Raw genomic sequence first — 24,513 nt, forward strand, 5'->3', positions numbered from 1 at the left:
AGAAATAGGAGTTGGAGTGGACCAATTAGCTCTTCAATATTATCGTAGCTGATCTTCTGCATCAACTCCACATTTTCACACAACCCCCATATTCCTTAATTCCCTTCGTCCCCCAAAATCTATCCATCTCCGTCTTGAATATACTCAGCAACTGAGCATTCACAGCTCTCTGGGATAGAGAACTCACAACCCTTTCAATGAAGAAATTTCTCCTCACTTCAGTCCTAAATGACCAACCCCCTTATTCAGAGACTGTGACCCTGTGTTCTAGATTGCCCAGAAAGGGGAAGCATTTTCACATCTACATTGTAAAGCCCCTTAAGAATTTTATATGTTTCAATTAGATCACCTCTCATTCTTCTAAACTCCAGGGAATACAGGTTTAGCATGCACAATTTCTCTTCATAGGACAAACCCCTCATCCCAGTAACTACTCTGGTGAACCTTCATTGCACTCCCTCTAGGGAAGTCTGTCCTTCCTTCGGTAAAGAACATGAGAAATAGGAGCAGGAGTAGGCCATTTGGCCCCTCAAGCCTGCCCCAACATTCAATAAGATCATGGTTGATCTGCCCCAGACCTCAAATCCTCTTTCGTGCCAGTTCCTCATAGCCCTCAACTCCCCGATATTTCAAAAATCTATCTACCTCCTCCTTAAATACTTTGTGACCTAGCCTCCACAACTCTCTGCAGTAGAGAATTTCAGACATTCACTACCCTCTAAGAGAAGAAATTCCTTCGCATCTCAGCTTTAAAGGAGTGTCCTCCATATTCTGTAACTATGTCCCTTAGTTTGAGATTCCCCCACTAGTGGAATCATCTTCTCAACATCTACCCTGTCAAGTCCCCTCAGACTCTTGTACGTTTCAATAAGATCACTCCTCATTCTTCTGAACTCTAATGAATAAAGGCCTAACCTGTTTAGCCGTTCTTGATAAGTCAACCTCTTCATCCCAGGAATTAGCCTAGTAAATCTCTTTTGAACTGCCTCCAACGCCAGTATATCCTTTCTTAAATATGGAGACCAAAACTGTACACAGTTCTCCAGGTGTGGCCTCACCAACACCCTGTACAGTTGTAACAAAACTTCCCTATTTTTAAACTCCAACCCCCTAGCAATAAAGGCCAAAATTCCACTTGCCTTAATTACTTGTTCCCCCTCATGCTAACCTTTTGTGTTTCGTGCATAAGAACACCCAGATCCCTCAGTGCTGCACTTTTTTGGAGTCTCACTCCATTTAAATAATAGTCTGCCTTTGGATTCTTCCTACCAAAGTGCATGTCTGGCTTCACCAAAACCCTGTTTAATTATAGTAAGACTTTGTTACTTTTATACTCTAATCCCTTTGTCATAAAAGCTAACGTATCATTTGCCTTCCTAATTGCTTGCTGTACTTGCATGTAAATTTGTGATTCATGTAGAGGACATCCAGGTTCCTCTGAATGCAAACAATTCCATGAAAAAAATTCTGCTTTTTTGTTTTTCCTATCAAAACGGATAACTTCACACTTCGCCACATTGTATTCCATCTTCCATGTTCTTGAGTACTCACCCAACCTGTCTATATTGCTCTGCAGCCTCCTCATCGCTTACTTTTCCACCTAACTTAGTATTGACAGCAAACTTGAATATTTTACAGTGTCCACAAAAAGCAGGACAAATTCAACACAGCCAATTACCACCCCATCAGGCTACTCTCAATCGTCTGCAAAGAGATGGAAGGGATCATCGACAGGGCTATCAATTGGCACTTGCTTAGCAATAACCTGCTCACTGATGCTCAGTTTGGGTTCCACCAGGGCCATCAGCTCCTGACCTCATTACAGCCTTGGTCCAAACATGGACAAAAGAGCTGAACTTGAGGTGAGGTGAGAGTGACTGCCCTTGACATCAAGGCAGCATTTGACCGAGTATGGCATCAAGGAGCCCCAGCAAAACTGGAGTCAATGGGAATCGGGGAAAAACTACTGGTTGGTGTCATGCTTAGTGCAAAGGAAGATGGCTGTGGTTGCTGCAGGTCAATCATCTCAGCTCCAGGACATCACTGCAGGAGTTGCTCAGGGTAGTGTCCTAGGCCCAAACATCTTCAGCTGATTCAATAATGACCTTCCCTCCATCACAAGGTCAGAAGTGGGGATGTTCGCTGATGATTGCACAATGTTCAGCACCATTCACGACTCCTCAGATACTGAAGCAGGCTGCTTCCAGGTGCAGCAAGACCTGGACAACATCCAAGCTTGGGCTGATAAGTGGCAACTAAGATTCGCACTACACAAGTGCCAGGCAATGACCATCTCATACAAGAGAGAGAGTCCAACTGTCTCCCCTTGATGTTCAATAGCATTACCATTGCTGAATCCCCCACTAACATCATGGGAGTTACCACTGACCAGAAACTGAACTGGACCAGCCACATAAATGCTGTGTCAACATGAGTAGGTCAGAAGCTGGGAATTCTGCAGTGAGTAACTCACCTCGTGCCTCCCCAATTCCTGTCCGCCACCTACAAGGCACAAGTTAGAAGCGTGATGGAATTCTCTCCACTTGCCTGGATGGATGTGGCTCCAACAACACTCAAGAAGCTTGACACCACTCAGGACAATACAGCCCGCTGGATTGGCACCCCACCTTTAACATTCATTCCTTTCACCACCAATGCACAGTAGCAGCAGTGTGTACTATCTACAAGATGCACTGCACAAGATGCACAATCGGAAAGAAAAATCGAGGTGTGACATCACAGGGAAGCAGGTAGGTGATTGGCTAGGTGAGACTTCGGAGCTACAAACAGCATGAGAGAGGAGAGAGAGCAGCAAGGCACAGGGAGCTAGTCGGTGAGTGTCTGGTGGGTATTTTCTTACTTATTTTCTTTTTTCTGCTGATTTTTATTTTTTCTCCAACATTTAAGTCTATCTATTAAGTAGAAGCTGAGGTGCATTCACGGGATGAGAGATGCGAGGTTAGCACATTTCAGGAGGAGGTCACCCCACAGATTGAGAGCGCGCCGGTAGAGACGGACTGGGTGGCTGCCAGACAGAAAAGGCGGACAAGGAAGGTAGTGGAGGAGTCCCTGGAGCGTATTCCACTTTCTAACTGGTATTCAGTTCTGAGTACCCATGGGAGAGAGGGTTTCCTCTAGAGAATGCAGCGCAAGTCGTGACCAGAGCAGCATGGTGGCTCAGCTGTACAAGGAGGGAGCAGAAAAGACAAGAAAGCAATAGTGATAGGGGATTCTATAGTTAGGGGAACAGATAGGTGTTTCTGTGGTCGCAGACATGATTCCAGGATGGTATGTTGCCTCCCTGGTCAAGGGTCATGGACATCACCGGGCGGCTACAGAGTATTCTGGAGGGCGAGGGTGCACTGCCAGAGGTCATGGTCCACATTGGTACCAACGATATAGGTAGAAAAAGGGATGAGGTCCAGCAGGCTGAGTTTAGGGAGTTAGGAAAGAGATTAGCAAGCAGGACCTCAAAAATAGTAATCTCCAGATTACTCCCAAGGCCACGTGCTAGTGAGTATAGAAATAGGAGAATACACCAGATGAATGTGTGGCTGCAGAGATGGTGCAGGAGGGAGGGCTCCAGATTCTGGGGCATTGGGACCGGTTCTGGGGAAGGTGGGACCTGTACAAGCTGGACAGTCTACACCTGAACAGGACTGCGATGAATATCCTTGCAGAAAGGTTTGCTAGTGCTGTTGGGGATGGTTTAAACTAGATTGGCAGCGGGATGGGAACCTGAGGGCAGTTTCAGATAAGACAAATTCAGAGCAGGAAACGGGAGGCAGAAAATTAGCAAGTGACTCAAAGACAGAAAAAGCAAAGGTTAAAAAGTGTACAGCACAGGAAATTGGCAGTGTTAAAAAGTATTTATTTAAATGCAGACAGTATAGTAAATAAAGCCGATGAGCTGAGGGCACAGGTAGACACATGATATCATTGCTATAAGGAAACTTGGCTTAAAGAGGGGCAAGAATGGCAGCTCAACATCCCTGGATGTACAGTTTTCAGGCAGGATAGAGAGGGGGATAAAAAAGGAGAGGGTGTAGCAATATTGGTTAAAGAATCAATTACAGCTGTACAATTACATGCTAAATGAATCATCAAATGAGACCATATGGGTTGAGCTCAGAAATAAAAAAAGGGGCAGCCATATTACAAGAAGTCTACTATAGACCCCCAAATAGTGAGAGAGGGAGAAAACAAATATGTAGGCAAATTTCTGAGTGCAAAAACAATAAGGCAATAATAGTTGGGGTTTTCAACTTCCCTCAAATCAACTGGGATACAAACAATGTGAAGGGCACAGAGGGCACAAAATTCTTGAACTGCATTCAAGAGAGCCTTTTTAGCCAGCATGTAACAAGCCCAACGAGAGGGGGCACAATTCTAGATTTAGTCTTAGGAAATGAAGCTGGGCAAGTGGATGAAGTAGCAGTGGGTGACTATTTTGGAAAGAGTGACCAGAATACAGTTAGATTTAGCATTATTATGGAAAAGGACAAAGATCGAACAGGAGTAACAATTCCAAATTGGGGGAAGGCAAATTTTACGAAACTGAGAGGTGATCTGGCGAAAGTGGACTGGATACAGCTACTTGAAGGAAAATCAGTGGTAAACGAGTGGGAGGCATTCAAAAGTGAGATTCAATGGGCACAGTGTAGACATGTCTTCACAAAGAAGAAGGGTGGTACTGCCAAATCTAGAGCACCCTGGTTATCTAGAAGCTTACAAGGTAAGATAAAGCAGAAAAAGAAAGCTTATGACAGACACAAAAAACTTAATACTTTAGAAATAGTACAGGAGTGTAGAAAGTGCAGAGGTGAAGTAAAAAAGGAAGTTAGGAAAGCAAAGAGAGGACATGAAAACATATTGGCAGGTAAAATCAACGAAACCCAAAGATGCGTTATCAGTACATTAAGAGCAAGAGGATAACTAAGGAAAAGTTAGGGCCGATCAGAGATGTACAAGATAACTGACGCATGGATGCAGAAGATGTGGGCAGAGTTCTTAATGAGAACTTTGTCTCCGTCTTCACAAAGGAGAGGGATGATGCAGACATTGTAGTAAAAGAGGAGGAGTGTGAAATATTAAGATACGATAAGCTTAATGAGAGAGGAAGTACTAATAGGTCTGACAACCTTGAAAACGAATAAATCACCAGGGCCGAATGCAGTGTATCCCAGGCTGTTAAAGGAAACCAGGGAGGAAATAGTGGATGCTCTGAGGATTATTTTCAAATCCTCACTAACTACAGGCGAGGTACCAGAGAATTAGAGGTCTGCGAACGTCGTACCATTATTTAAAAAGGGTGCGAGGAATAGGCCAAACAACAGGCCAGTCAGTCGGACCTTGGTGGTGAGCAAATTATTAAGAATCAATTCTGAGGGAGAAGATAAACTGTCAATTGGAAAGGCACGGATTAATCAGGGATAATCAGCATGGAAGGGAAGGTCATGTCTTACTAACTTAATTGAATTTTTTGAGGAAGTAACAAGAAGGATTAATGAGGGTAGTGCAGTGGATGTTGTCTACATGGATTTTATTAAGGCATTTGACAAGGTCCCACATGGCAGACTGGTCAGAAAAGTGATGAGTTGGACCCAAATTGGCTCAGTGACAAGAAACAAAGGGTAATGGTCAACGGATGTTTTTGCAAATAGAAAGTGGTTTCCAATGGTGTTCCATAGGGCTCCGTGTTGGGTCACTTACTGTTTGTGGTATATATTAATGATTTGGACTTAAATTTGGGAGGCATGATTGGGAAATTTGCTGATGACACAAAAATTGGCCTTGTAGTTGATAGTGAAGAGGAGAGCTGTAGACTCCAGAATGATATCAATGGTTTGGTTGAGTGGACAGAATAGTGGCAAATGGAATTCAATCTGGAGAAGTGTGAGGTAATGCATCTGGGGAGGGCAAACGAAGCAAGGGAATACACAATAAACAGGAGGATATTGAGAGGGGTAGAGGGTGAGAGAACCTGGAGTGCATGTCCACAGGTCCCTGAAGGTAGCAGGACAGGTAGATAAAGTGGTAAAGGCGGCAAATGGAATGCTTTCCTTTATTGGACGAAATATAGAATACAAAAACAGGGATGTAATGCTGGAACTGTATAAAACGCTGGTTAGGCCACAGCTGCAGTATTGCGTACAATTTTGGTCGCCACATTACAGGAAGGCCATAATTGCTCTGGGGAGAGTACAGAGGAGATTTACAAGAATGTTGCCAGGGCTGAAAAATTGCAGCTATGTGGAAAGATTGGATAGACTAGGGTTGTTTTCTTTAGAACAGAGGAGGCTGAGGGGTGACTTAATTGAGGTGTACAAAATTATGAGGGGCCTAGATAGAGTATAGTGGATTGGTGGTGGAGGTAGAAACCCTCAACTCATTTAAAAAGGTACCTGGACCTGTACCTGAAGTGCTATAAGGCTACAGAACAGGTGCTGGAAGGTTGGATTAGAATGGGCAGCTAGTTTTTTCAGCCGGTGCAGACACAATAGGCTGAATGGAATCTTTCTGGGCCGTAACTTTACTATGGTTCACTGCAGCAACGCACCAAGGCTCCTTCGACAGCACCTTCCAAACCTGCGACCTCTACCACCTAAAACGGCAAGGGCAGCAGATGCATTGGGAACACCATCACTTGCAAGTTCCCCTCCAAGTCACACACCATCCTAATTTAGAACTACATCACTGTTGCTGAGTCAAAAGCCTGGAACTCCCTTCCTAACATCACTCTTGGTGTATGTACACCCTAAGGACTACAGCAGTTCAAGAAGATATCTCACCACCACCTTCTCAAGAGCAATTAGGGATGGCAATAAATGCTGGCCTAGCCAGTGATGCCCACATCCCATGAATGAATAAAAGTTCTCTCATCTATGTCATTAACATAGATTGTAAATAGCTGAGGCCCAAGTACTGATCCTTGCCATACTCCACTTGTCACTGCTTGCCAACCCCGAAATGTCCAGTTTATTCCTACTCTCCGTTTTCTGTCCATTAACCAATCCTCAATCTGTCCTAATATATTACTCCCAATCCCAAGAATCCTAATTTTGTGCAATATCCTTTTGTGCGGAACCTTACTGAATGCTTTTTGAAAATCCACATACACTACATTCACTGTGTTACAAGCCAGTGAGGAAGGTGTCCAGGGGTCCCTCTCAGCCTTCACCTGGTCTTACCGTAACAGGTTTTTTTTTTAAAAACACACAGTGTTTTTAGCTCCCCCTTGGTGAATCCTTGTTCACCGTTTTCCAATCATAAGGCAAAGAAATGAGTACAAACAGGCTTTCTTAGTTTAAAAGAAGTTGAAATTTATTAACTTTGAACTCTAATTCGGTTGACGCCTATGGATAAATGACAAGCCCACGCTAGCATGCATGCGTGATACACACATGTAAAGAGACAGAAAAGAGAAGAAAAGTAAAGTGGAGAAGTGAGAGGCAATATCTGGAGTTTTTGTTACAGTTCTTCGAGCTCACAGTAGAGTCCTTGATTGTAGGTAGATCTTGCTTTTCGTTGGGGCCCAGTATTCTTCTTAAACTTTGTTCGCTGTAGGAAATTTTTCTCTCTTGGGGTTCATGTGTCTTCAGTGGATTCGGTGAAAGAAATGGGAGCAGACAGGAGAGATCTTCTCAGTTCAGGAGCAAACAGATGCTCTCAGTTCAAACAGTTCATACAATTCAGAAAAGCCCAGGTTGCCAAGCAGGTTAGTCATGTGACTAACTGGTCTGCCCACATCTTGGATTATATCACCTTAGCAGTCTCTGGAATGCTGCTCTTACACACGATACCTAGTGATCAAGGTCCATTGTGGGTTGAATGTGTCAGGGAATGGTCCTTTGTCCTTCCAAGCACCATTTGTTAATATGCAAATGTATTTTCCAGCCACAGCTGTTCTTTTTAACAAGTCCTTTCTTCACTCCAGTAACAGTTTAAAATTAATGTTCATGACAAAATTAATGTGCCTCATACTTAGCAGGTCGGGGCCTAGCATGACACACTGGTTCTCCTGATTTACTTACATCCTCAAAAAAAACGAACTTTTGTCAAATATAATTTCCCTTTCCAAATTCTGTCTTGATTCTGCTTAATCATATTATGATTTTCTAAGTGTCCTGTTACCACATTCCTAATAATAGATTCTAGCATTTTGCCTACTAGCGACGTTAGGCTAACTAGCCTATAGATCCTTGGGTTATGTTTGCAACCTTCCAATCCTTGGGAACTGTTCTACAATCTAAGGAATTCTCGATCAAAACCAATGCATCCACTATGTGTGCAGCTAACTCTTAAAGCTTTAAGATGCAGGTCATCAGGTCCGGAAATTTGTCGCTACTTAGTTCCATTAATTTCAACGATACTATTTCTTTATTTATACTGATTTCTTTAAGGTCCTCAATCTCACTAGGCCCTTGGTTCCCCATTATTATCAGAACTCTTTTCAGTCTCCTATCATGAACACAGGTAGTATTTGTTGTATTTCTCTGCCATTTCCTTATTCCCCATTATAATTTCACCTGTCTCTGCCTCTATTGGGCCAATGTTTACTTTCCCTAATCACTCCCTATTTACATACCTTTACAAACACTTACAATCTGTTTTTGTCTCTTGCTAGTCTACTCTCATTTTCTCTTGCCTTATTAATTTCTTGGTCCTCCTTTGCTGAATCCTAAACTCCTCCCAATCCTCAGGCTTACTACTTTTTTTTTTTATTCTTTCATGGGATGTGGGCAGAGATGGCTCAGCCATCATTTGTTGCCCATCCCTAATTGCCTTTCAGAAGGTGGTGGTGAGCTGCCATCTTGAACTGTCCATCTGGTATGGGTATACCCACCGTGCTGTTAGGAAGCGAGTTCCAGGATTTTGACCCAAAAGTGAAGGAACAGTGATATATTTCCAAATCAGTATGGTGTGTGACTTGGAGGGAACTTGCAGGTGGTGGTGTTCCCGTCTGTTGCCCTTGTCCTCTTGGTGGAAGAGGTCGCGAATTTGGAAAGTGCTTTCAAAGAAGGCGAGGTGAATTGCTGCTGAGCATCTTGTATATAGTACACACTGCTGCCACTGTAGTCAGTAGTGAAGGGAGTGAATGTTAAAGGACGAGGCGTCAATCAAGCGGGCTGCTTCGTCCTGGATGGTATCAAGCTTCTTGAGTGCACTGATCCAGGCAAATGGAGATTATTCCATCACACTTCTGACTTGTGCCTTGTAGATGGTGGACAGGATTTGGGGAGTCAGGAGGTGGGTTACTCGCCGCAGAATTCCCAATCTCTGGCTGCTCCAGTTCAGTTTCTGATCAATGGTAACTCCAAGGATATTGATAGTGGGGGATTCAGCAATGGTAATGCTGTTGAATGTCAAGGGGAGATAGTTAGATTCTCTCTTATTGGAGGTAGTCATTGCCCAAGCCTGATTGTTTTCCAGGTCTTGCGGCATATGGACACGGACTGCTTCAGTATCTGAAGAGTTGTGAATGGTACTGAACATCATACAATAATCAGCGAACATCCCCACTTCTGACCTTACGGTGGAGGGAAGGTCACTGATGAAACAGCTAAAGATGGTTGGGCCTAGGACACTACCCTGAGGAATTCCTGCAGTGATGTCCTGTGATTGACATAATTGACCTCCAACAACCACAACCATCTTCCTTTGTGCTAGGTATGACTCCAAACAGTGGAGAATTTTCCCCCCCAACTCCCATTGACTTCGGTTTGGCTAGGGCCCCTTGATGCCACATTCAGTCAAATGCTGCCTTGATATCCAGGGCAATCACCCTCACCTCACCTCTTGAATTCAGCTCCTTTATCCTTGCTTGGACCAAGGCTGCAATAAGGTCAGGAGCTGAGTAGCCCTGGTAGAACCCAAACTGAGCACGTTATTGCTATTTAAATGGCACTTAATAGCACTGTCGACGACACCATCCATCACTATGCTGATGATAGAGAGTAGACTAATGGGGTGGTAACTGGCTGGGTTGGATTTGTCCTGCCTTTTGTGTACAGGACATACCTGGACAATTTTCCACATTGGCAGTTTGATGCCAGTGTTGTAACTGTACTGGAACAGCTTGGGCTAGGGGCACAACTAGGTCTGCAGCACACGTCTTCAGTACTACAGCCAACATGTTGTCAGGACCCATAGCCTTTGCAGGGTCCAGTGCCCTTCAGCAATTTTTTTATATCATATGGAGTGAATCAGATTGGCTGAAGACTGACAAATGTGATGCTGGGGACCTCAGGAGGCGGCCAAGATGGATCATCCACTCGGCACTTCTGGCTGAAGATGCTTGCAAATGTTTCAGCCTCGTCTTTTGCACTGAAATGCTGGGCCTCAGAAGGACTGTGCGGTGGTCAGTCCAACCAATACGGTCATGGACAGATGCATCTGCAACAGGTAGATTGGTGAGGACAAGGTCCAATAGGTTTTTCCCTCTTGATGGTTCCCTCAACACCTGCTGCAGGCCCAGTCTGGCCAATATGTTCGTCAGGACTCAGCCTGCTCGGTGAGTAGTGGTCTGGACATTGGATGCAAGTTATGTTTCCATGAATATGACTATGTCAGGCTGTTGCTTGACTCGTCTGTGGAACAGCTCTCCGAATTTTGGCACAAGCCCCCAGAAGGACGTTGCTGCTGTTGTTTCTGGTGCTTATGTCGATGCCAGGTGTTCCATCCAGTTTTATTCCTTTTCAACTTCTGTTTAGCGGTTTTCTACAACTGAATAGCTTGCTAGGCCATTTATGAGGGCATTTAAGAGTCAACCACATTGCTGTGGGTCTGGAGTCACATGTAGGTCAGACCAGGTAAGGATAGCATATTTCCTTCCCTAAAGGACATGAGTGAACCAGATGGGTTTTTACAACAATTGATGGCAGTTTCATGGTCAACATTGCTGACTGGCTTTCAATTCTAGATTCTCATTAATTAATTGAATTTACTAATTAATTGAATTTAAATTCCAACAACTGTTGTGGTATTAGCCTGGGTCTCTAGATTACTAGTCCAGTAACATTACCACTAGGCCACCATCTCCCCGATGGCATCATAACAGTCTTCCTCTGATCTAATACTATCTTTAACTCCTAAAGTTATCCATATTTGAACCAATTTTTCTGTGGGGTTTTTGTGCCTTAAAAGGATTGTATAGTTGTCACAAATTAATTATTGATTGTTGTCTACTGTTGTATATTTTAATGTAGTTTCTCGATCTACCGTCGCCAACTCACCTCTCATACCTGCTGGTTTGCTTTGTTTAGAAATTAAAATCTTAGTTTCAGATTTAACTAAATCACTTTCAAACTTATTATACAATTATGGTCACTCTTCCCCAGATGCCCTTTTACTACAAGGTTATTAATTAACTCTTTTTCATTGCACAATACTAGATCCAAAATATTCTGTTCCCTAGTTGTTTCCTTCATATACTGACCTAAAAAAAACTATCTTGTTTACATCCTATGAACTCATCCTGCACACTATTACTGCAAACTTGGTTTGTCCAGTCTCGATGAAGATTAAAGTCCTCCATGATTACTGCATTAGCTTTATTACATGCACCTCTAATTTCCTGATTTATGCTCTGCCCTACACTATAACTTCTGTTAGGGGGATGGCCTGTAAAAACTCCCACCAATGTTTTCTGGCCTTTGCTGTTTCTCAGTTCCATGCAAACTGATTCTACTTTTTGATTTTCTGAATTAAGATCCTATCTTTCTACCGTCTTTATCCGATCCCATATTTTTTTCATTTGCCTATCTCTTCTAAAAGTTAAGTAGTTTGGAATACTTAGTACCGAACCTTGGTCACTTTGCAACCATGTCTCTGTAATGGCTATTAGATCAAACCTATTAATTTGCATCAGTGCTATTAATTCATCTAATTTGTATCTGTGCTATTAATTCAACTAATTTGTTGCAAATGCTTCACATACTAAGATGTAGTGCCTTTAGCTAAGACATGTTTTCTTATTTTCCTTGACGTCACCTTAATCCCCAATGCCCTATTACCTTTGTTACTCCCAATGTCAGTTTTCCCATCCACCCTACAGCTCTCATTCTTATCCACACAGGTAGTATGTACCTCGAACCTAATGGTCAAAGTCAAAGGTTGAGGCTCCTCCATCACTGCATCACGGATCCTCTTACCTGTCTGACTCGCAATCACACCGTCCTGTCCCTGACCATTGACCAACTATGACATTCTGCTCAGCCTAAGGGGGTGCGTAACATTTGGACGGCTCAGGACATTAAGCACATCGAACAAGGACTGGGTGGTGCTTACTATAAGTGATGTACTCAGTTAGGAACAGGGATGAATTGTTGGGACTTGTTAAGGAGGTGCTAGAACAGAAGGTATCAACTAGCGAACAAGTCAAGATCCTGGTTGGGGTGATGCAGAAGACCAATGAAAGCCTGCATACTTGCACACAAAGGAAATGGTTCATCTGGATTAGATATCACTTAACTGCTGATCAAAATGCTGCTGAGTATACCAATTCTTACTAAAGGGCATATGGGAGGAAAGGTGAAGGTAGAATGGCCAACAGGGCCATAGAAACCATTCAGCAGAGATTCACCAAGATGATGCCAAGGAAGAGGAAGCTGTAAGGAGACTTAAGATTCATTGGACTTTCAAAAGACATTTGATAAAATACAACAACATAATAGAGCTGATCAGAAAATTGAAGCCCATGGGATTAAAGGGGCAGTGGCAGCGTGGATATGAAATTGGCTAAAAGATAAAAAGCAAAGAGTAGTAGAGAACAGTTGTTTTTCAGACTGGAGGAATGTATACAGTGGTGTGCTTCAGGGCCACATTAGGATCACTAATCTTTTTGATATATATTAACGATCCGGACTTGGGTATGGGGGTATAACTTCAAACCTTCCGAATGACACAAAGCTTGGAAATGTAGTAAACAGCAAGGAGGATAGTAGCAGACTTTGGGACGACTGTGAATGGTGAAATGGGCAGACACAAGGCATATGAAATTTCAGGTTGAGAAACAGGAAATTATATATTTTGGAAGGAAGATGAGAAGAAGCAGGATAAACTAAATAGTAAAACTTTAAACAGGGTGCAGGGACAGAGACATGGGGGTTCACATACACCTTGAAAGTGGCAGCACAAGTTGATCAGGCCATTAAAAAAGCATGAGTGCTTGGTTTTATAGATAGAGGCATAGAGCCAAAAGCAAGGAAGTCATGGTTAATACATCATGTTAAGAAGTCAAAGGGAGTACTGTGTCCAGTTTTGGGGACTAGGTTTTAGAAGGGATGTCAAGGCCTTAGCGAGCATGCAAAGCAGATTTAAAAGAATGGTACGAGCAATGAAGGGATTCAGTTATATGGAGAGACTAGACAAAAATAAGATTTAAGAGATGCTCAAAATTATGAGGGGTTTTGATAGAGTAGATAGGGAGAAACTGTTGCCACTGGCAGGAGGCTGATAACCAGAAGAGACAGATTTATTACAATTGCCAAATGAGAATTTTTTAAAAGCTGAACAAGTTATGATGATCTGGAATGCATTGCCTGAAAGGCTGCTGGAAGCAAATTCAATAACAACTTTCAAAAGAGAATTGGATAAATGCTTAAAAGGGAAAGATTTGGAGAGTTGTGAAGATTCTCTGTGCAGTTAAATGGTTTTATATCTGGTCCAGGCCCTTTTCACAATGCTTTTCTTCAATGCCTTCAAGCTGCTTTAGATCAGGTCCAGGCCATCTCAAGATGCAGACCTGATTTAAAGCAACGTGGAGCTACAGCAATGGAGCATGCAGGAGAGGGCCAGATCTGGAATGAAGCAGAGTGGTGCTACAACAGCACAGTAACAAAGGAGGGGTCCAGAATTGAAGTAAAGCAGAAAATGCTGGAAATACTCAGCAGGTCAGGCAGCAACTGTGGAGAGAGAAGCAGTTAACATGCATCAGTGACCATTTATCAGAAGTTTGACCCGTTGTGATTATTTCAGCTTTCCAAAATCTGCAGTATTTTGCTCCCGAATTAAAGCAGTGTGGAGCTACGACAACAAAGAGGTCAAACTAACAGGAAAAAAAATGTATAAATTATCAAAATGACACATTGGGAGGATAGGAGTTTAAGAGATTGAATCTGTGTTTAAGTTATCAACATTCTACTGAAACAATATAGTTGATCAAGAGAGTTCTTTTCTTTCTTTTCTTTTCTTTTGGGCCTCCTTATCTCGAGAGACAATGGATACGCGCCTGGAGGTGGTCAGTGGTTTGTGAAGCAGCGCCTGGAGTGGCTATAAAGGCCAATTCTGGAGTGACAGGCTCTTCCACAGGTGCTGCAGAGAAATTTGTTTGTTGGGGCTGTTGCACAGTTGGCTCTCCCCTTGCGCCTCTGTCTTTTTTCCTGCCAACTACTAAGTCTCTTCGACTCGCCACAATTTAGCCCTGTCTTTATGGCTGCCCGCCAGCTCTGGCGAATGCTGGCAACTGACTCCCACGACCTGTGATCAATGTCACACGATTTCATGTCGCGTTTGCAGACGTCTTTATAACGGAGACATGGACGGCCGGTGGGTCCGATACCAGTGGCGAGCTCGCTGTACAATGTGTCCTTGGGGATCCTGCCATCTTCCATGCGGCCCACATGGCCCAAGAGTAATTAACATAAAAACACGACGCATCGGTAAACACCAAACCATCAATTTCAAATAAGTAAATAGGCCTAATAAGGCAAAATTACTAAACAGAATAGGAAAATCTATTAGTGCTAACTGAATCATCTCTAGAGAGAAATATGCTACATTAATAAATAAACACAGAATAGAAAATGACAGCAGTCACGATGCTGGGTCAGCAGAAAGTGTGAATTTGTGAACGAGACAGTTATGGATAACCACATCTGGAGGACTCTACCTCGAATTAGAATGCGAGTTAGAGACACACGGAAACATAAGGGAGTGGGGCGAGGAAGGATTACTCCAGAACATTCACAACATGTAGGAAGATGAAGGTAAAGGAAGAGGAATGTGTGACTGACAGTCAGGAAGGGAAACCTGGTATAACTGGGGATGAGAAATAGTAGAATCTGGTCGCCCAAGGGCACAATGCTTTATCTTTAAATTTGTTCACGGGACATGGATGTCGCCAGCTAGGCCAGCATTTTTGCTGATCCCTAATTGCCCTTCAGAATTAGGTGACCACATTCTTCAACTGTTGTAGTCCATATGGTGTAGTACACCCACAGTGCCGTTAGGGAGGGAGTTCCACGATTTTGACCCAGTAATAATGAAGGAACAGTGATATACTTTCAAGTCAGGATGGTCTGTGGCTTAGAGGGATACTTGCAGGAGGTGACTTTCCCAAATGCCTGCTTTCCTTGTTCTAAGTGGTAGAGGTTACAGGTTGGTAAAATTCTGTTGCAGCAAACTTGGCGAGTTGCTACAGTGCATACAGGGCATTGGTGAGACCACATCTGGAGTCCTGTCTACAGTACCAGTCTCCTTATTTAAGGAAGGATGTAAATGCGTTGGAGGCAGTACAGAGAAGGTGTACTAGACTAATACCTGGAATGGGCAGTCTGTCTTACAAGGAAAAATTGGACAAGCCAGGCTTGTATCTGTTGGAATTTAGAAGAGTAAGAGGCGACTTGACTGAAACATAAGATCCTGAGGGGTCTTGACAGGGTGGATGTGGAAAGGGTGTTTCCCCTTGTGGGAGAATCTAGAACTAGGGGTCACTGTTTAAAAATAAGGGTCGCCCATTTAAGACAGAGATGAGGAGAAATTTTCTCTTTCAGAGGGTCGCGAGTTTTCAGAATTCTCTTCCTTAAAAGGAGGTAGAAGCAGTGGCTTTGAAAATTTTTAAGGCAAAGGTAGATAGATTCTTGATAAGCAAGGGGGTGGAAGGTGAGCGGGGGTAGGTGGAAATGTGGAGTAATCAATTCAGCCATGAACTTATTGACTGGCTGAGCAGGCTCGAAGGACCAAGTGGCCTACTCCTGTTCCTAATTCATATGTTCGTATGGTACACACGGTAACCACGATGCACTGGTAGTGGAGGAAGTGAATATCAAAGGTGATGGGTGGGGTGCCAATCAAATGGGCTGCTTTGTCATGAATGGTACTGAGCTTCTTTAGTGTTGGTGGAGCTACACTCATCCAGGCAAGAGAGAGTATTCCATCACACTCCTGACTTGTGCCTTATAGATGGTAGAAAAGCTTTGGAGACACAGGAGAAGAGTTACTCGCCGCAGAACACCCAGTCTCTCACCTGCGCTTGTGGTTGGTCCAATTAAGCTTCTGGTCAATGGTGACCCCCAAGATGTTGATAGGGGTAGGCGGAGGCATAGTGGTATTATCACTGGACTAGTAACCCAGAGACCCAGGGTATTTCTCTGGGGACATGGGTTCAAATCCCACCACAGCAGAAGGTGGAATTTGAATTTAATTAATAAATCTGGAATTAAAAGCTAGTCTAATGATGGCCCTGAAACCATTGTCGATTGTTGGAAAAACCCATCTGGTTCACTAATGTCCTTTAGGGAAGGAAATCTGCTGTCCTGACCTAGTCTGGCCGACATATGACTCCAGACCCACAGCAATGTGATTGACTCTTACATGCCCTTTGAAATGGCCTAGCAAGCCACTCAGTTTTACCTAACTGCTACGAAGTCAATAAAAAGGAATGAAACCGGACGGGCCACCCGGCATCGACCTAGGCACCGGAACCGACAACGGCAAACCCAGCCCTGCCGACCCTGCAAAGTCCTCCTTTCTAACATCTGGGGGCTTGTGCCAAAGTTGGGACAGCTGTCCCACAGACCAGTCAAGCAACAGCCTGACATAGTCATACACACAGAATCATACCTTACAGACAACCTCCCAGACACTGCCATCACCATCCCCGGGTATGTCCTGTCCCACCGGCAGGACAGACCTACCAGAGGTGGTGGCTCAGTGGTATACAGTAGGGAGGGAGTTGCCTTGGGAGTCCTCAACATCGACTCCGGACCCCATGAAGTCTCATGGCATCAGGTCAAACATGGGCAAAGAAACCTCCTACTGATTACCACCTACCGCCCTCCCTCAGCTGATGACTCAGTACTCCTCCATGTTGAACAGCACCTGGAGGAAGCACTGAGGGTGGAAAGGGCACAAAATGTACTCTGGGTGGGAGACTTCAATGTCCATCACCAAGAGTGGCTCGGTAGCACCACTACTGACTGAGCCCTAAAGGACATAGCTACTAGACTGGGTCTGCGGCAGGTGGTGGGGAAACCAACACGAGGGAAAAACATACTTGACCTTGTCCTCACCAATCTGCATGCTGCAGATGCTTCTGTCCATGACTGTATTGGTAGGAGTGACCATCGCACAGTCCTTTTGGAGACCGAGTCCCGCCTTCACATTGAGGATACTGTCCATCGTGTTGTGTAGCACTATCACCGTGCTAAATGGGATAGATTTCGAACAGATCTAGCAATGCAAAACTGGGTATCCATGAGGCGCTGTGGGCCATCAGCAGCAGCAGAACTGTACTCAACCACAATCTGTAACCTCATGGCCCGGCATATCCCCACTCTACCATTACCATCAAGCCAGGAGACCAACCCTGGTTCAATGAAGAGTGCAGGAAGGCATGCCAGGAGCAGCACCAGACATACCTCAAAATGAGAGGTCAACGTGGTGAAGCTACAATACAGGACTATCTGCGTGCCAAACTGCATAAGCAGCATGCGATAGACAGAGCTACGCGATCCCATAACCAACGGATCAGATCTAAGCTCTGCAGTCCTGCCACATCCACCGTGAATGGTGGTGGACAATTAAACAACTAACTGGAGGAGGTGGCTCCACAAATATCCCCATCCTCAATGATGGGGGAGCCCAGCACATTAGTGCGAAAGATAAGGCTGAAGCATTTGCAACAATCTTCAGTCAGAAGTGCCGAGTTGATGATCCATCTCGGCCTCCGCCTGAAGTCCCCAGCATCACAGATGCCAGACTTCAGCCAATTCGATTCACTCCGCGTGATATCAAGAAACGACTGAAGACACTGGATACTGCAAAAGCTATGGCCCTGACAATATTCTGGCAATAGCACTGAAGACCTGTGCTCCAAAACATGCCGCGCCCCTAGCCAAGTTGTTCCAGTACAGCTACAACACTGGCATCTTCCCTGCAATGTGGAAAATTGCCTAGGTATGTTCTGTACACAAAAAGCAGGACAAGTCCAACCCGGCCAATTACCAGCCTACTCTCAATCATCAGTAAAGTGATGGAAGGTGTCATCAACAGTGCCATCAAGCAGCACTTGCTTAGCACATACCTGTTCGGTGATTCTCAGTTTGGGTTCCGCCAGGGCCACTCCGCTCCTGACCTCATTACAGCCTTGGTTCAAACATGGACAAAAGAGCTGAACTCCAGAGGTGAGGTGAGAGCGACTGCCCTTGACATCAAGGCAGCATTTGACTGAGTATGGCATCAAGGAGCCCTAGCAAAACTGAGGTCAATGGGAATCAGGGGGAAAACCCTCCGCTGGCTGGAGTCATACCTAGCGCAAAAGAAGATGGTTGTGGTTGTTGGAAGTCAATCATCTGAGCTCCAGGACATCACTGCAGGAGTTCCTCAGGGTAGTGTCCTAGGCCCAACCATCTTCAGCTGCTTCATCAATGACCTTCCTTCAAACATAAGGTCAGAAGTGGGGATGTTCGCGGATGATTGCACAATGTCCAGCACCATTCGTGACTCCTCAGATACTGAAGCAGTCCGTGTAGAAATGCAGCAAGACCTGGACAATATCCAGGATTGGGCTGATAAGTGGCAAATAACATACGCGCCACACAAGTGCCAGGCAGTGACCATCTCCAACAAGAGAGAATCTAACCATCCCCCCTTGACATTCAACAGCATTACCATCGCTGAATCCCCCACTATCAACATTCCAGGGGCTACCATTGACCAGAAACTGAACTGGAGTAGCCATATAAATACCGTGGCTACAAGAGCAGGTCAGAGGCTAGGAATTCTGAAGCAAGTAAATCACCTCCTGACTTCCCAAAGCCTGTCCACAAGGCACAAGTCAGGAGTGTGAGGGAATACTCTCCACTTGCCTGGATGGGTGCAGCTCCAACAACACTCAAGAAGCTCGACACCATCCAGGACAAAGCAGCCTGCTTGACTGGCACCCCATCTACAAACATTCACTCCCTCCACCACCGACGCACAGTGGCAGCAGTGTGTACCATCTACAAGATGCACTGCAGCAACGCACCAAGGCTCCTTAGACAGCACCTTTCAAACCCACAACCTCTACCAACTAGAAGGACAAGGACAGCAAAATCATGGGAACACCACCACCTGCAAGTTCCCCTCCAAATCACACAACATCCTGACTTGGAACTATAGCGCCGTTCCTTCACTGTCGCTGGGTCAAAATCCTGGAACTCCCTTCCTAACATCACTGTGGGTATACCTACCCCAAATGGACTGCAACGGTTCAAGAAGGCAGCTCACCACCACCTTCTCAAGGGCAATTCGGGATGGGCAATAAATGCTGGCCTGGCCAGTGACGCCCACATCCCATGAATGAATAAAAAAAAAAAATCATAGAATGGTTACAGCACAGAAGGAGGCCACTTGGCCCATCAAGCCTATGTCAGCTTTCTGCAAGAGCAATTTAGATAGTCCCACGCTCTCGCCCTTTCTCCACAGCCCTACAATTTTCTTCTTCAGGTGCTTAGCCAATTCCCTTTTGAAAGCCACAATTGAATCTAACCACCATCTTTTCAGACAATGCATTTCGGATTATCACTTGCTGTGTAAAAAGTTTTTCCTCATGTCGCCTTGGTTCTTTTGCCAATTACCTTAAATCTGTGTCCTCTTAATGATGAGGGATTCAGCAATGGTAATGCCATTGAACATCAAGGTAAGATGGTCAGATTCTCTCTTGTTGGAGGTTGTTATAACCTGGCACTTGTGTGGCACGAGTATGACTTGCCATTTCTCAGCCCAAGCTTGAATGTTGGCCAGGTCTTCCTGCACGTGTGCACGAACTGCTTTGTTATCTGAGGAGCTGAGAATGGAACTGTGCAACCAACAGTGAACCTCCACACCTCTAACCTTATGTTGGAGGGAAGGTCATGGATGAAACAGCTGAAGATGGTTGGGCCTAGACACTGCCGGAGGAACTCCTGCAGCAATACCCTGGGGCTGAGATGATTGGCCTACAACAACCACAACCATCTTCCTTTGTGCTAGGTATGACTCCAGCCAAAAATTCCCAAAAACTTCAATTTTACTCCTTGATACCACACATGGTCAAATGCTGCCTTGATGTGAGAGTGACTGCCCTTGACCTCACATCTGGAATTCAGCTTTGCCCATATTTGGACCAAAGCTGCAATAAGGTCTGCAGCTGAGCGATCCTGGCAAAACCCAAATTGAGCATCAGTGAATAGGTTATTGGTGAGTATGTGCTGCTTGATAGAACTATTGGTGACAGATTTCATCACTCTTCTGATGATTGAGAGCAGATTGATGTGGTGGTAATTGCCTGCTTTTTTGTGGACCAGACATACCTGGACAATTTTCCACATTGGTGGTTAGATCCCAGTATTGCAGCTGTATTGAAACAACTTGGCTAGAGGCGCAGCTAGTTCTGCAGCACAGGTCTTCAGCACTACAGCCAGGATGTTGTCAGGGTCCATAACCTTTGCTGTATGCAGTATGCTCCTCATTTCTCGATAGCAAGTGAAGTGATTCAAATCAGCTGAAGACTGGTTTCTGTCTTGCTGGGGATCTCAGGAGGAGACAAAGATGGATCATCTACTTACAGCTTCTGGCTGAAGATGGTTGCAAACACTTCAGCTGTGTCTTTTGCACTCCCAGGTTGGGCTCTGCCATCATTGAGGATGGGGATGTTTGTGGAGCCTTCTCTTCCCATTAGCTGTTGCATTGCCCACTAGCATTCATGACAGGATGCATCAGGACTGCAGAGTTTTGACCTGATATGTTGGTTGTGGGATCGCTTAGCTCTGTCCCTAGCATGCTGCTTCTGATTTTTAGCATGCATGTAGTCCTGTGCTGTAGCTTCACCAGGTTAGCGCCTCATTTTTAGGAACATCTGGTGATGCTCCTAGCATGCTCTCCTACACTCCTTATTGGAACAGGGTTCGTCTGCTGGCTTGATGGTAATGGTAGTGTGGGGGATATGCCGGGCTATGGGGTTATAAATTGTGGTTGAATACAATTCTGCTGCTGCTGCTGATGGCCCACAGTGCTTCATTAATGCTCAGTTTTGAGTTGCAAGATCTGTCCTGAATCTATCCCATTTATCACAGTGGTAGTGCCACACAACACGATACAGGATGTCCTCAGTGTGAAGAAAGGACTTCATCTCCACAAGGAGCATGCGATGATTACTCCTACCAATACTGTCAGATAGATGTGCCTGCAACAGATAGGTTGATGAGGATGAGGTCACGTAGGTTTTTCCCTCGTTCTGGTTCCCTCAACACCTGTTGCAGGCCCAGTCTGGCAGCTATAGCCTTCAGGACTCAGCCAGCTTGTTCAGTAGTGTTGCTACCGGGTCACTCTCCGTGATGAACATTGAAGTCCCCACCCAGAATACATTCTGTGCCCTTGCTACCCTCACTGCTTCTTCAAGTGGTGTACAACAAGAAGGAGTACTGATTTATCAGCTGAGGGAGGACAAGTAGATGGTAATTAGCAGAAGGTTTCCTTACCCATTTTTGACCTGATGCTATGAGACTTTCCAGACTCTGGGGTCAATGTTGAGGATTCCCAGGGCCACTCTCTCCTGACTGTGCACTACTGTGCTGCCACCTCTGGTAGGACAAGACATACCCAGAGATGGTGAAGGAGTAATAGCTGAACAATAAAACGGGTCACCAACGAGGTTGCTTTAAAATACATTTCTCAATATCCAATTTCAGCACTGTACCTGCATAATAATTGCACATATGCAAAAACAAGTGTTGAAATATATGAACTTCATTTGCTGGCATTGCAATTCAATATTTAGTCATTTCATATGGTCTTACTAAGTGCCCTATTCACTAAACTCTTAAATGAAGCTTTTAACAAACCGACCACTCTTTTTCCATTTAAAAAAAAATGTATTTGTACATACTGAAATTTACCTGAATTTTGTTTTGAGGAACCTCCCTGATCTGGCTTTGTTTTTTTCTTTTTGGAACTAGAGGAACCTGAAGTGGTAGACACTTTTCGCTTCTCTACAGCAGGAGTAGAAAGGGCGCGTTTCTTAAAAAGTTCCCTTTCTTTCAACAATGCTGGATCCATATCTACAATAGAAAGAATTAAATATGTTTTATTTTAATATTTAACACAACCTCAAAGTAAATCATTTCAATTCGAAGAGCACTTACATGAGGATCTCCGAATGTAAGTTTGTAAGGAAAGCTTATCCAGTGAGAAGCAACAGGCTGTAATTCGGTTCAATTCCCAGTTAGTCAAATTAGGTGATCACAATCAGAGCTCCTCAGGAAAAGGTAATGACCAGCATTCCTACAGCAGATATCTAGCCAACAAATCCATGCTCTAAGTATCCCTGCAATGCCTCTCACACCTTGAGCTTAAGTAACCTTCCAACAGCCCCATCTCACAAGAATAATGGTCACTTAGGCAAGATGACCAGAATAAACCCCAGTGAGGAGTCAATGCTTTTAGAATGGAGGAAAAAACTGGCAAGAGAGAAAGAAAACACCCACACGGGATACACTCAGGTTAATATACGCTGACAACACCCAGTTCTACCTCACCACTATCTCTTGACTGCTCCATTGTTGCTAAATTATCAGGCAGCTTGTCCAACATCCAATACTGGATGAGCAGAATTTGCCTCTAATTAAATACTGGGAAGACTGAAGGCATTGTCTTCAGTTCCCGCTCCTTCCCTAGCTACCAACCCCATCCCTCTCCTTGGCAATTGTCTGAGACGAAACCAGGCTGTACGCTACCTGGTGGCACACCTGACCCTGAGGTGAGCTTCCAACCACGTATCCGCGCCGTTACTAAGACTGCCTATTTCCACCTTTGAAACATAATCTGACTTTGCCCCTGCCTCAGTTCACCTGCTGCTGAAACCTTCATTCATGCCTTTGTTAGCTCTAAACTTGCATATTCCAACACTTTCCTGGCCAGCCTCCCACATTCTACCCTCCGTAAACTTGAGGTCATCCAAACCTCAATTGCCTATGACTTTACTCGCACCAAGTTCTATTCACCTATCACCCCTGTGCTGAATGACTAATATTGGCTCCTGGATAAGTAACATCTTGATTTGACATACACCCCCCCCCCCCCGAGCAAAAATACTATCAATTAAAAGAACTCACAATAAAAAACATTTTGTACATTTACAACCTCTCAAAGAACCAACCATTTAAGTGAAGATAAATGGAAAGGCATTGAAACTTTAAGTAACTTGCACCCATTGGAAGATGTTTGTAAACATTTGAGGGCTAAAACCTGTCTAAGACCTGTTAACGGGCATGGGGATTACAATGCGTGATTAACTCAAGCTCGTTGAAAGTAATGCAGGCAACTTGAAAACTTCATGTGCCAGCTCATTTCCATGATAGTAACGTGCAGCCCTGCACTAAATATGCTACTGAGTGGTTGCACTTTCAGCAGGGGGCCCAGGTTCATGCGAGGTTTGCATCACTTAAAGCTAGCCTGCAGAAGCACATTCAACTGGTGGGAAAACAATTATGGAGCAGGAACAAAATGGAGTAACAATGCAGCAGATCAGAGAGGGCTCCAAGGTTCTCCAATGGAGGCCTTAGCGCTGGAAGTTCAAGGGAAGAGAGAGATGCTCTAGCCACAGAGGACCAGGAAGTCCTCCAGTCAGAACTGTAAAGGCAGTGGTTGCAGCTAGCCATAGAGGTCAATAAAAGGATTCTTGTTCCAAGGACCTAGATGCAGTGCTGGAAGAAGTTCAGTGACCTCGCATGAGTGGTCAAGGTTCATGAATGCATCTTCAAATGCCATATCCCAGTAGCTACACCACCAGCAACACACACTGCACAATGCATCACATCCCCCCATCACTCACCATCAATAATCTCTAGCAATCAGGACTCATGCCTAACATTCATATGTCCCACCTCACCTCACATACCTACAAGCTTCACACCAACATTTCAGCTTCCACATTCCCTAAAAAGAGTGTCTACCCGAGAGAGATGTGGGTGCTCCATCGTTGAATATATTTAAGGCTGAGATAGACAGACTTTTGGTCTCTCAGGGAAATCAAGGGATATGGGGAGCAAGCTGGAAAGTGGAGTTGAGGCAGAAAATCAGCCATGATTGTACTGAATGGCAGAGAAGGCTCAAAGTGCTGTATGGTCTACTCCTGCTCCTATTTCTTATATTCTTATACTACTAGCTATTCAGCAATCATAGACACATCACCCAAACAGACTACAATGCACTCACTGACATTCTTCCGTCTCGCATGCAGGACAAGGTGGTCCATAGCAGTAGGGAACAGCA

The 24,513-nt window shown here is 44.5% G+C and overlaps 1 protein-coding gene across 3 annotated transcripts in view; it reads right to left on the minus strand.

Moving 5' to 3' along the window:
- gtf2e2 (general transcription factor IIE, polypeptide 2, beta) overlaps positions 1–24,513 on the minus strand; it is a 152,614-nt gene that overhangs the window by 88,541 nt on the left and 39,560 nt on the right. For all 3 annotated transcript variants that reach the window (XM_068041759.1, XM_068041740.1, XM_068041749.1), the window contains exon 2: positions 22,140–22,301. In XM_068041759.1, the coding sequence (XP_067897860.1) occupies positions 22,140–22,299 (160 nt within the window). In that variant the 5' untranslated portion in view covers positions 22,300–22,301. The remainder of the gene's footprint in view (positions 1–22,139; positions 22,302–24,513) is intronic.

This window comes from Heterodontus francisci, chromosome 1 (assembly GCF_036365525.1).
Source record: "Heterodontus francisci isolate sHetFra1 chromosome 1, sHetFra1.hap1, whole genome shotgun sequence".
NCBI lineage: Eukaryota > Metazoa > Chordata > Chondrichthyes > Heterodontiformes > Heterodontidae > Heterodontus > Heterodontus francisci.